A 12,010-nucleotide genomic window follows, 5' to 3' on the forward strand; every position below is an offset into this window, starting at 1 on the left:
TTGCATTCTCTTTATTTGGAAATAACTGGCGATGGGCGGTTCGAAACCCTTGCGGAAGGAGTGAAGGGTGCCAAAAAATACAAAAAATGTTGTATTAGCATGACGTGCCCCAAAGCAACAATAAGGCATACGACAAGGATGTGGCTTATGTTCGTGGGGAGGAACGAAAACGGGAACAGGTGGCTCGTTCACATCCGCATCCGCATTTGCATCTGCAACATGGGCGCCCTCTGTCAATATTGAAGCGAACGCGCTTGACATAAAATGTAATATAGTCGCACCCTCACCTCCCCACCCACACACACACGCACACACAATGGTCGAAAGAGCGTCCGTGCCTGAAGTTGGAGTCTTAGTTAGTGCATATACCGCAACTGTCGCTTAATGCACCCAAAACAATTTTAGGAACAGCAGAACTTGCATTCGAAAACTTAAAAGTAAGCAAGAAATAGTTCTGGGCTGAGTCAAAAATGTGTATTTAATACAAAAAGGTTCGTACAGTTCGAGTGCCGAGAATATCAGATATCCTTTACTCTGTTTATCAGCTTAATTTTATCTGCCATCAGAACCATATAAGCCATGTTTATGAACTGGTAGTGACGCTACTGCCCATATCAGGCCCCAAAACTAGTGGATAAATTATGAAAGAGTGTTCCGATTGGATCCATGGCCATGGCTATTAATCCAGATCATGTAAAAGCATATTTTTGCCCAGCATGACCAGCTCATATTATTTATTCTGTGAGTGTAATTAACAGCTACCAACATAACATGGTCTACATGGTCTTGCTCCACGAGTACGGGAAAAAGTTTATAATAACTAAATAATGTTATTGCTTATAATTTCGTTTCCACTTTGTAAAACCAATTTTAAGCTTAACTTTATTTACAATCTGGAGGAATTAAAAAAAGTATTTGGCTAATCAAGATCAATAAATGTAGTAATATATTTCGGTATCTGCATTTTGTTTCGAAAGAGTTTCATTTTTTTTCCGTGAACATTCGTCGCTACCTCCTCCACCTTGGGCTTAGCCGGAGTCAGACAACTTTTATGACTTGCTTGCAAATACGAGCTGCTTGAGCGGCGGGAGCAGCACCAACATCAACTATAACAGTAATGGCGGCCCTTATACTTATGGTAACAGCAGCAACAACAACAGCAACAACTACAGCAACTTCGAACTTCGTTCCGCGTCACTCGCGTCACGCCAAGTTGTCAATGTTGCAAATAGGAACACTATGTTGGCAAAGTTGCAAGTACACCAGAAAAAAAACCGTAACCTCAAATAAACCTACTTTAGAAAACTTTATAATATTATAGTGATGTACCCAACGACCAAGCCTATTTACTGCGAAATGTATTAAAATAATTAATTCCTTATTGTAAAGCAATGATAGATAATCAAATTATAATTAATATAATTTAAACATTTAAACAGTTAATAAACCCGACGTACGGATTCATCACATAATGTTGCAGATTTCATACCCGGAATCTTTGTAAAGTTTTTTTTCTTTAGGGGTATAGAACTTAAAATTTCAATAAAACAACGATGAATTATTCGATTGACATGAAATTTTTTCATTTGAAAGATAATCTTGTGGCATTACATTTTAAATATAATTTCTGGTTTTATCTGGCCGTCCAATTTTCGATGACTTTTTCCAACATTTGTGGCCGTATATCGGCCACATGGCGTGACTAACACGGCGAATGTTGTCTTCCAAATGGTCAAGCGTTTAGGCTTATCCAAATAGACCAATGACTTTACATAGCCCCACAGAAAGTAATCTAGCGGTGTTAAATCACAAGTGTGTGACATACACTTGTGGGATTCTTCACTCCAAATGCGCCAGTTTTGTTTGTTGACGTAGTGCGCGATACATATTCCGCACAGAACCATTATTTTGGAAATAAAAGGCGTGATGAATTCATGATCAATCGCCAAACCAAACTGAGAATAAAACACTTGACAGCTTTTAAAGTGGTCGCCATCTTGAACAGTAATGCCAACATTAAGTTCTATACCTCTAGAAACACCCTTTATTTACATAGAAATGGGAGGATGATACGTGTTCCGCCTACTTCGGAAACAGCAATCCTGTTTTTGCTCTAAGTGCACTGGTTATGACGCTGCTCTAGGTCCAATATTGCTGGTGCTAACTTGGCGAAGAAGAGGGGTCTCGGCATCTCGTTTACTTGTCTGTTTCACTGGCAGCATCATTGCACCGCTCCCTGGGGCTCCTTCGATAAATTCTACCAGGAATAGAGCCAATAATGTGGCGGCTCCTTTCTTCGGGCTTCAAATTCCCTAATGGACGACGACGATCCCCGCATAGCTTTTCCGTCCATTTTACTTGAGTTCAGCCAAATAAAATTCGGTAAATCGAGCCTAAAGTTTGGCAATATATGATACGTTCTTTATTTATTTCCTTTGATTTTGAGAATACCACAAAAAGCGGATTGCAATGGCAACTAAGATGGGGAAGCACCTACCCGCAAAAGAAATCAACGTGATTCAATTTGATGGTAACTGATTTACTAATGCCTTTAATTATACCGATTACTAGAAGAGTAAAAGGATATATTAGATTCGTTAAAAAGTATGCAACAGGCAAAATGAAGCGTTTCCGACCCTATAAAGTATATATATTCTTGATCAGGATACATAGGGAAGACGATTGAGCCATGTCCGTCCGTCTTTCCGAATGAACTCTGGAATCTCAGAACCTATAAGAGATACAAAGTTGAGATTAACCATGAAGATTCTTAAGGTACCTACGCAGCGAAAGTTTATTACAGCAACCCGCCACGCATCTTATAGTGGTACTATTATTCGGCCACACCCACCCATACGCCCAAAAAGACTCAAAAGACGGTTTTCGCATTTTCAAGAAAACCTGATATCTCGGTATCTATAAGTGATAGAAAGTTCGGATTAAGCATGTAGTTTTTTATGATGCCCCCCAAATGCAAAGCCACGCCCACCCTAACGCCCACAAAACCCCGAAAACGGAAACTATAAGAGCTACAAAGTTTTGCTTAAGAATACGCATTTAAGGGATGCCACTGCAATTGCAATATGCAATTGCCATAAGAAAATGTAAACGAAATTGATATGTTTAAGGTTGAATATAGTAATTTTATACAATTTTATAGATTTAGTATAGGTTTAAAAAAATTCAATTCACTTTAAAAAAACAAGAGGAAACGCTATCGAGTCGAGTGCCGCGACTATAAGATAAATAGCGAAATAATGTTCCGTTTTGAAAAATCTTTAGTAAATCGATAGATATTATATTAACAGAAAAAAGTTATACAAGGTCAAACGAAGGCATTCATAATATTATTATAGACTCTACAGTTTTCCGCGTTAAAGGTGTGGCAGGATGCTGTAATAAACTTGCGCTGCGTAGGGACCTCAAGAATTTTCATGCTTAATCTCAACTTTGTTTCTCTTATAGTTCCTGAGATCTACTTTACTTTACTCTACTTTATAGGGTCGGAAACGCTTCCTTCTACCTGTTACATACTTTTCAACGATTCTAATATCCCCTTTTACTCTACGAGTAATGGCTATAAAAAAGTATCAATAAATTTAAAAAACCAATTATATTATTAAAGGTAAAGGTTATTTTCCAAAATTCTGGGATAATTTCTTTCTGTTACAAAAAGAACTCATGCAATGCATTCCAAATTCAAATCAAGCTGAAATATTTTATATTTTCCAAACTAGCATATAACAGATTATACCATCCGAAGTAATGCAGTTTCCATGGAACCCAAGAAAAACAAGTCTTGACGAAGAGTTAAAACAAACGAGTCAGTTTGCATTGCTTAATATTTGTTGTCTCAATATTTATTATTTGACTAGATAATGTTCCTTCATAATGCGTTTTGTTTGGTTCATAATAATTCATTATATCATGTTTAGTTTATCGGTTAACACCATTAGCTTGCGGCGCATATTTGTATAATATCGACCAGTCCTAACGCAATGTTGTATAAGCCTCTAGACCCTAACGGATCGGTGGCATAGATCGCGTCGGAACCGTCGATTTTTGTATTTTTGTATTTTATGATAGTATATATATATATAACGTGTGAGAGTGTTTGTCAACCGATCCGTGAGTTTACATGGGTTTCCTCTTTTTTTTATTGTACATACAATACATGTGTTATTGACAATATATAATATAATATATTTAGAATTAACCGTAGGTAAATAATGTAACATACATAATTCATGAATAAATATAATTTCTTAGGGGTACAATATACACAATCTCTATAAATAATATATCTTCATTTCACTGAGAGTCCTCCGACATGGAATGTGAGTTTTGGGGGCATGGAGTGAATAGGATAGAAAAGAGGTAATGTCTGGGAGAGTTCGATAAGCTGGGATGATATAATATATTAATTTAACACGCAATTAACAAATCTATTTTTATGCAACCTTCCTAGTAAATTCAATAAATCAATCAATTAGTTATCAATCAATATGTATGGCATATAGTTATGAATATTTTCGTTAGTTTCGTTTTAAGTAAGATCTCGTTTTCCTCATACACTTCAATTTGCTTTTTGCGTTAACAAAGATGATTTGCCTATATAGTTTTTATTTGCTTATTAGTTTAGTTTGAATATAATTTAATTTGATTCACAACAATAACATTTGAATATGCATTTCCGTTTACGTTTACGCTTGGATTTTTGAATACATCTCTAAATATATCATTAAATAAATGGTATACATAAAGCTTAAAGGGTATCTGATGGCAATGGAAAGCTTCAAGTAGCCTTTTCTAATTATGTAGTCTGACCAGTGTTGGTTAACTTTATGTAAGGCTGACAGTTCACTACAGGGATAATTAAGCTGGCAGCCAATACGCAACTTTTGGTTAACATTTTGCGAAGATGGTAGCCGAAGCCAATGTTGGTTTATCTTAGTTAGTGCCAGCATAGTTTCAGTAGGACTTGACCTGATGTGCATTTGAACCTTGTTTTAAAAATGCTTTTGTGGAAAAATTGCTTTTCATTTTTCTGCTTACTTCACGTTACATCAGTTATAGTATATGTAACATATATGGCTCGTGTGTGAGTTTTTGTCTTGAGATTATAACCATTATTCCTATGCATATGTATGAGTTGACTTTACGTACAATTCTTGTCTGATCTGATATTAATTAACTGTAACGCAGTCGTATAGCTACAAGTAACGCAGTTTAGTATGTTTTAGGCTAGGCTAGGTTAAGTCATGTAGTATGGCTGTGACTATGTGGTGTATAGGATATAGGATACCTAAGACGCCTTGGCTGCCTTTTTCTCCGTTGACGTCTCTACAAATCCATCAGCTTCATCATAATCTTCGTTCGTTTGGCTTTTTACACAGTGTTCATCATTTGTCTGCTTCGTAACCCTCGCACTCTTCTCAGTTGCTGGCCTTAACTTTATTGTCAACTAATCTTTACCTTACCCAACGCGATGAACTCGTTGTACAAGCTAGAGGAGGAAAATACGGCAGATGCTCATAAAAATATTTATATGCTAGGGACCACATTTACTAATGCGTATTATATTATATATATATAACAAGAACGATTGGGATAACCATGCACGAGCAATATCTACAAAAAGCCGCTTGAATGCACTGCCTTTCTATTCACTCTTCCCCTTAGGCAGATTCTGCCACGGAGCTCGGTCTGGCGTTGTTGGTTTAGTTGGAATCCGTGTCCGAATCGCTGGGTGGGACCGGGGAGGCAGCAGGCTTAGTGGCCGTGCTGGGCGGTTCCTCGCGAATGGGACGCGTTGCCGCCAGATACGCGTTCGTGGACTCGCCGTGCGTGGTCTCGATGCCAACCCTGAAAAAGAACAGTTTTGAGTTAATAACGATTTGCCACTAATAGCACCATAACTTACTTAAATTAATATAAGCAATTAAGTAATATAATTGATATGTTAAAGAATCAATTAATATAAATATTAATTAATTAATAAATAATAATTAATAAATGAATTACTGAAAAAAATATTTCCGGAATTCCCTTTGTTATTGTATTTTAACTTAAAGAGTTAATGATATACATATGTAAGTATCAACTGCGAGAGTTATTATCTTATTATGACCAGCAAGTGTACAGAGTGTACAGAGTCTAGACTGTAGAGGTGGAGAAACAACGATGTGAACATCGATGACATCGATGTTTTCGAAACTTCGGCAACATCGATGTTTACCGGAGCAACATCGATGTTTTTCCATTTCTAAGGCACGTTGAGGAAGACTGACGAATTGTAAGTAAATATATCACTTAATTAAATGGCGACGCTTTTGAAACGTTAGCTTTATAATACTTCTGCGATCCGGCATCTTCGTATGAATCTGAAAGAGTTTTCAGTAAAGCTGGACAACTTATAAGTGAACGTCGCATGCGGATATCATCGACCGTTGTCGATAAGCTCCTCTTTTTAAACAAAAACAAACATGTAAATAATATGCAAATGTACATATATAGTAGAGTTCGAGATAGTAAGTATAGTAGGGATATCACAATATCCAAAAGAACTATTATTTTCTTTGAATCATGTATAATATGAATAATAAAGTTCAAATACATTAAAATAACTGCACATTTTATTTATTTAAAAAAACATCGAAAACATCGATGTCCGAGAACATTCGGAATAATAATATTTGGAATTTAATTTGTTCTTGTTTCTTCTGGATCAACCTCGAACACTTGCTCTGGATTTCATTCTTCCTACATAACTTCTGTTTGCATTTAGACTTTATTTCGCAGGGGAATTAGCAAAAAAAATCCTAAATTGTAACTAAAACCGTTTTTCTTTCTCTCTGTGCGCAGTTGCAACCCAACACAAAAACATTACAAAATATTACATACGAGTACGTGCACGTTTTCTTGTATTTGTGTTAGTAAATGCTTTACCGTAAGGTAAATTTAAGCATTATTTAGCATTATTTTAAAAAACTTACACTACTATTCCTACAAGATGTTGATTTCATGTGAAAGAATCAATAGAATAGTGAATGGCTACTCACTTGTACTCGTGTCGCGCTAAGTAGCGGACGTACTTCTCCGGAGGCTCATCGGCATCTGAGTCCTGGACACTTACGGAGCGCACGGTGGTATGCGAGACCTGCGTGGCGGGCATAGTAAACTCCACGAATGCGTATGGCGCCAGTTCACTTGGAATCTGGTCATATGATGTTAGTGCCATGCGGCAAACCAGCTGATGCGTGGTATAAGCACCTAACGGAAGAAACGGTCAATTTATTGCATCACGATTTGTATTGGCTTACTTGGTCTTAATTAAATTTCATATTAAAAATTTACAAAATATACACTTACCCTGACCCTCCTTGGGCAAACGTGCACAACGCCAAACAATGGCCCGATGATGATGTTCGTACTTGGCCTGACCAGAGGTCACCTCGATCAGCGATTCTTGCAGCGTATCCACGGCACCCAGGATCCGCTCGATTCCCTTGATTTTACCTGTTCGTCGATGCGCCGACTTGACCGACCCGTATCTGTTATCATAGACAGAAATGCTATTAATTTCCTGGAAGACGGTTGATTATACCAGAAATATCCACCTAAAGTGCTTCTCCACGCGGAACAGATAAATCCAGCATTCGGGAATAGGGAAGCGCACTGAGACATCTTCGCATGGGATTTGGCCCAGCTTGCGGGAGGTGAATCCGGGCACCAGGATGTCGGCCCGCAGCTCCACCTTGTTACCGGTGACGCACCAGGTGGCCTTTAGCTGCAGCGGAAGTTCGCGATTCTTAGGCGGACGCACACGGAAGCGCAACAGTTCAATGTAGTTGGCATCGGGCGGTTGGAATCTAAAGCAGATTGGAAATGGTTTTCATTTTAATAAAATAATTAATCTAATTTCACATTAAATTGTTTCTATCATTGTAAACTATCATTAAGAATTTTCTTCCTTGTTTTTAATTTCCATACGTATTTTTGAGAACTTTAGTTGACAATCTATCTTGACAATAAGCCTTTATATCTTTTTGATCACTAGGCGAGTCAATCCAGCCATGGCCCTCTTTCCTGCTTTTCCATTTTATAAACAATATTTATAATTTCACAATGGTTCCATTATCAAGCAGTCTTTGTTAAGTGCTAAGCCTAAAAATTTCAGCAGTGATTTATAATAAAAAAAAAATTTGGAATTGGAATCTATGGAATTTAAAAGCTTTAATGTTCGGAATAAGCACGACCCTTAATAATCATCTTCATGATGACTTTTTTCATTGTTTTTAGTTTTGGTAACTTGGGCTTGTAATTAACTTTTCTTGTAATAAACCTTTAAACCCATGGAAATGCCATGTTTTTTTACTACGGAGAGCCGTATCTAACCTCCTGTGATTTCTACTTACTTTATGGTGCGCGTTCTTTCATACTCTTGCTGATTGACCACACTATGAAACTCAACAGCCTCCAGCCGGATCCATTCCTCGGTGGCCACCGGGATGATGTCGTGCCGGCCTACAACCTCCTTCCCCTGCCGCCACATATCGTTCACGCCCAGCTCGATGGTGGGCATGCCGGTGAGGAAGGCGAGGAAGAAGAGTCGCACCCGAGCAATCTGTTTCAGGATCTTGCCTTCAAAGTCCTGCTCAACAGTGATCTCATCCACGGCGGTCACCTGAACCTCCTCCATTTTGTAAGTCAAAGCTCGTTCCCGTAGAGCTGGCAGCTTGAACAGAGCCTCTTCTATGCACACGGAGAACTGCTTCATGTCCTCGTAGTTCATCGATCCTATCTTGAAGAGCTGGGACGATTGCGGCGCATGCTCCACGGGCAAGCCCAGTTTTTTCAGATCGCTGCCAAACTCCTTGACACCCTCATAGTCGCCAGCAATAGCATATTGTGCGAACTTGGTCAGCTTGTTGGTGATCCGCTCTGCCTTGGTCACCTGGCCCGGTCTTACACCGGGACGCTCCTTATAGAATATGTACTGTAGCTTCATTGTGAATATTTTTCCGAACTGGTCGTACTGCTGTGCCCCGACCTCCGACACGGAATACGATGGTTGCAATGGCAGTTCCTGGAAGGGCTGCTTGTCACCTGCCTGGTTAAGCAGCTGCACCACCGGCACGTCGTTCTGGATCACCAAGCGGACGAAGATCTTCTTCCAGAAGCGCTGTCCTGTGATCTTCTTCTTGTTGGGCTGACGCAATTGCATTTCCCAACCGGGTCCTACGTAATGAAGTCGCGGGAACTCCTCCAGTGGCTGTGATACGTCCTCGTCATAGAGCGGTGTCTGTGGCGTTTCCTGTGAGTCCGTTCGTTTAATGGAGCTGCCATCGGTTGGTGGTGGCCCAGGAGCCGGAAAGCCACTGACATCCTCGAAGGGATTAACTTTCGTGCCTGGCGGAGATGTGGTCTGAGCCTGGTTGGCAGTCCGTGCCGGCGGTGGTGGTGGCGCCAGTGTGGGGGCCACTCCACCAGTCCCCGCTGCCTTCGGGTTGATGACTACGCTGAACTCCTTGTCCACTGATTCCACGGAATCCGCGCGTGCTGGAGCCTGCATTGCATAAAAGTCATCGTCCTCGTTGCCAAATCCATCGTCCGCCGAGTTGGTGTCTCCAAAAGCATTCGCCGAGATTGTTACCGATCCGAAAGCACTGTCTCCCCAAGCTGGAAAAGGACACACATCAGTTCTCCAAGTTGGCACAAACTTCACAATATTTAAGCTTTTCTTAATTTAAATAAATAATAAAATGTTACAATTTCAGATTTTCCACATTTAAATAATCAAATTAAATCTATATCTGTTAATCAGTATGTAATCTTGGCAATATGTAATTTTTGGCAATAAAACTCACCATCTCCGCCCGTAGGCGTTATGGCCCCGGATCCCCCAAAGCCGTCCAGGATACTTATGTTGTCCTTCTTTACCGAATCAAACTTGGCTGAGAAAGCGTCGAATTCGTCAGGCTCGGCTGAAAAGATGTTTCCCGTATAGCTAGGGGCCACTTCCGTCTGCGGAAGCTCCACCTCCGGTGCCGTATCGTCGACGGCAAAAATATTGGCCACGGGCACCGGTGCGAATCTCGGCTCTTCCTCCTCCTCAGGACTGGCAAAGGGATTGGCAGACAACTGCCCACTGGCCAAGCCACCACTAGAAGCCAGTGGAAAGTCCAGACCGGTGTCCATTTGCTCCGGCTCGGGTTCGCTGGCCAGTGGTTCGTTATCGACGTCAGCTGCCTGGGTGGTTACGAGTGATTCTGTTGGCGGGCTGTGGTCAGAGATGATTTCGGGCTCCGTTTCCTGTTCGACTTGTGGTTCTGGCTCCGGAACCGGTTCCTGCTTGACCTCCGGCTCATCCTCGTCATCCGAACGAGGCAGATCATCCACCGTGGTTATCTCGATATCCGGCGTAGGTGCCCTTTGTCTGCTGGTTGTTTCCGGTGGCGCCGTCATGTGATTGGCTAGTAGTTCCAATCCAGTAGCCGCCTGCGGTTGGGATGTTATGTCATGTGTGCTCTCATCCGGGCGTATCAGCAGCGAGGTAAATACCGGTTCATCCCGTGAAGTGTGTCCCTCGCGCTGCTCTTCGTCAGGTTCCTCCTGTCCATCCGCCTTCGCCTTGGGAAGATCGTCATGGAGTAAGTCCGGCTTCGATGCTGGCTGTGTTTGTGGCTGCTCGAAGAGACTCAGTATATCCTCCTTAGATTTGGGGGGTGGCGGCTTAGGCGGCTTATTCGCAGTAGTGCCAAACATATCCAGAAGGTCATCTGCTTCTGCCGCGTCTAGCTGTGGAACCACCGGAGGCGGTGGTCTTTGGGGCGCCACCTGACCAGGAGGCGCGGGACGTGGCGGAGCGGGACGAGGTGGTGGTGGTCGTGGCGGCTGCTTTACTGGCGTTGCTGGCAGTGGCGCTGCTGCCTGTATATTGGGCACCGCCGTCGGTACCGCGAAAGGATTATCTAAGGGAACACCACCTGCCACTCCTCCAATCAAATCCACCTCCATTGCTTGAGTATGGGCACTCGATCCACTATCCACCGATACATCTAATAGATCGGCTAGTCCAGAATCCGGAGTGGGGCTTGGTGAGTGCAAATCCCTCATTGAAACCGGACTGGGAGATCTGGTGGCGGGTATACGACCTAGTAGCTCTGAACTGGTCTCCTCCAACTGACTGGATACCGTGCTAATTAAATCTTGGGTGCTCTGTGGAGGAGCCTGGGGGCGAGGCGGCGGTTGGTGTGCGTGTGACTGTGACTGAAGTGGTTTCTTGCCGCCCTCTTCCTCCTCCTCGGCCCCTGATTTCAGACTCAATGCATCGTCTTCTGCCTCGATCGTTGTGCCAAAGAAACTCATCGCCGGATCGAGATCATTATCATGGGCTGCCTCTGCTTCTGATTCCACCCCCGCTTCCAGATCATCGCCACCAAAAGCAAACGGATTCGAGGCACCAGTAGCTAAATATGAAAGAAACATTTAATTACAATTTATGGAAATTTTGAAGTTGCAGTGCGTGGCATCACTGAAATTTGCATGCTTTCCAGCTCTTAAAATTCCTGAGATCTCAGCGTTCATCCGCACAGAAAAGCAGACGGAAATGGGGGACTCGACCTTGATTACCTTATGGGCAATGACGTGTTTTTAGATGTTGATGTTTTTTAGTTAATTTTCAGCTTGGTGGGTGTACTAACCAGAAACTATAATTATTATTACTATTTTATTATTTATTGTTATGTTTATTATTATTAGTATTGTTATTATTGTTATTATTATTCCTTTTATATCATTATTATACATATTTAAAGTGCAATGACGTTACCACCAGATTGAGTATTACATTATATGCTTATCATTATGAATAGCCTTTATTAAACATACCTGATCCAAAGGGATTGTCCGTATTAGGCTCCGACTCAGATTGCACGAGGAACGGATTGGCGGCCATGTCGCCACCGTCTAGGTCGTCGTCCATTAGGAAGGGATTGGCCATTTTGTC

At 41.4% G+C, this 12,010-nt stretch overlaps 1 protein-coding gene across 2 annotated transcripts; it reads right to left on the minus strand.

Moving 5' to 3' along the window:
- Nucleotides 1-3,828: 3,828 nt before the first annotated feature.
- On the minus strand, nucleotides 3,829-12,004 carry LOC108102402 (protein stoned-B). Of its 2 annotated transcripts, XM_041817843.1 has the most exons (8): nucleotides 11,893-12,004; nucleotides 10,564-11,471; nucleotides 9,870-10,500; nucleotides 8,418-9,681; nucleotides 7,620-7,871; nucleotides 7,372-7,553; nucleotides 7,062-7,272; nucleotides 3,829-5,865 (listed from the first exon to the last, which is right to left on the minus strand). In XM_041817843.1, exons 1-8 carry the CDS (start codon nucleotides 12,002-12,004, stop codon nucleotides 5,721-5,723), a joined length of 3,705 nt encoding a protein of 1,234 aa, XP_041673777.1. In that variant the 3' UTR covers nucleotides 3,829-5,720. The 2 variants fall into 2 exon arrangements, with proteins under 2 accessions (XP_041673777.1, XP_017062837.1); XM_017207348.2 differs by having other exon boundaries at nucleotides 9,870-11,471.
- Nucleotides 12,005-12,010: the final 6 nt, after the last annotated feature.

This window comes from Drosophila eugracilis, unplaced genomic scaffold, assembly GCF_018153835.1.
Source record: "Drosophila eugracilis isolate 14026-0451.02 unplaced genomic scaffold, ASM1815383v1 contig_1963, whole genome shotgun sequence".
In the NCBI taxonomy this organism is placed as follows: Eukaryota; Metazoa; Arthropoda; class Insecta; order Diptera; family Drosophilidae; genus Drosophila; species Drosophila eugracilis.

Coding starts and splice junctions, on each gene's coding strand:
- LOC108102402 (XM_017207348.2), bottom strand. CDS start 12,004: ATGGCCAATCCCTTCCTAATGGACGACGACCTAGACGGTGGCGACATG. Junction 11,472..11,892: donor GGACAATCCCTTTGGATCAG/GTATGTTTAATA, acceptor TTTCATATTTAG/CTACTGGTGCCTCGAATCCG. Junction 7,273..7,371: donor TTTGCCCAAGGAGGGTCAGG/GTAAGTGTATAT, acceptor TTCTTCCGTTAG/GTGCTTATACCACGCATCAG.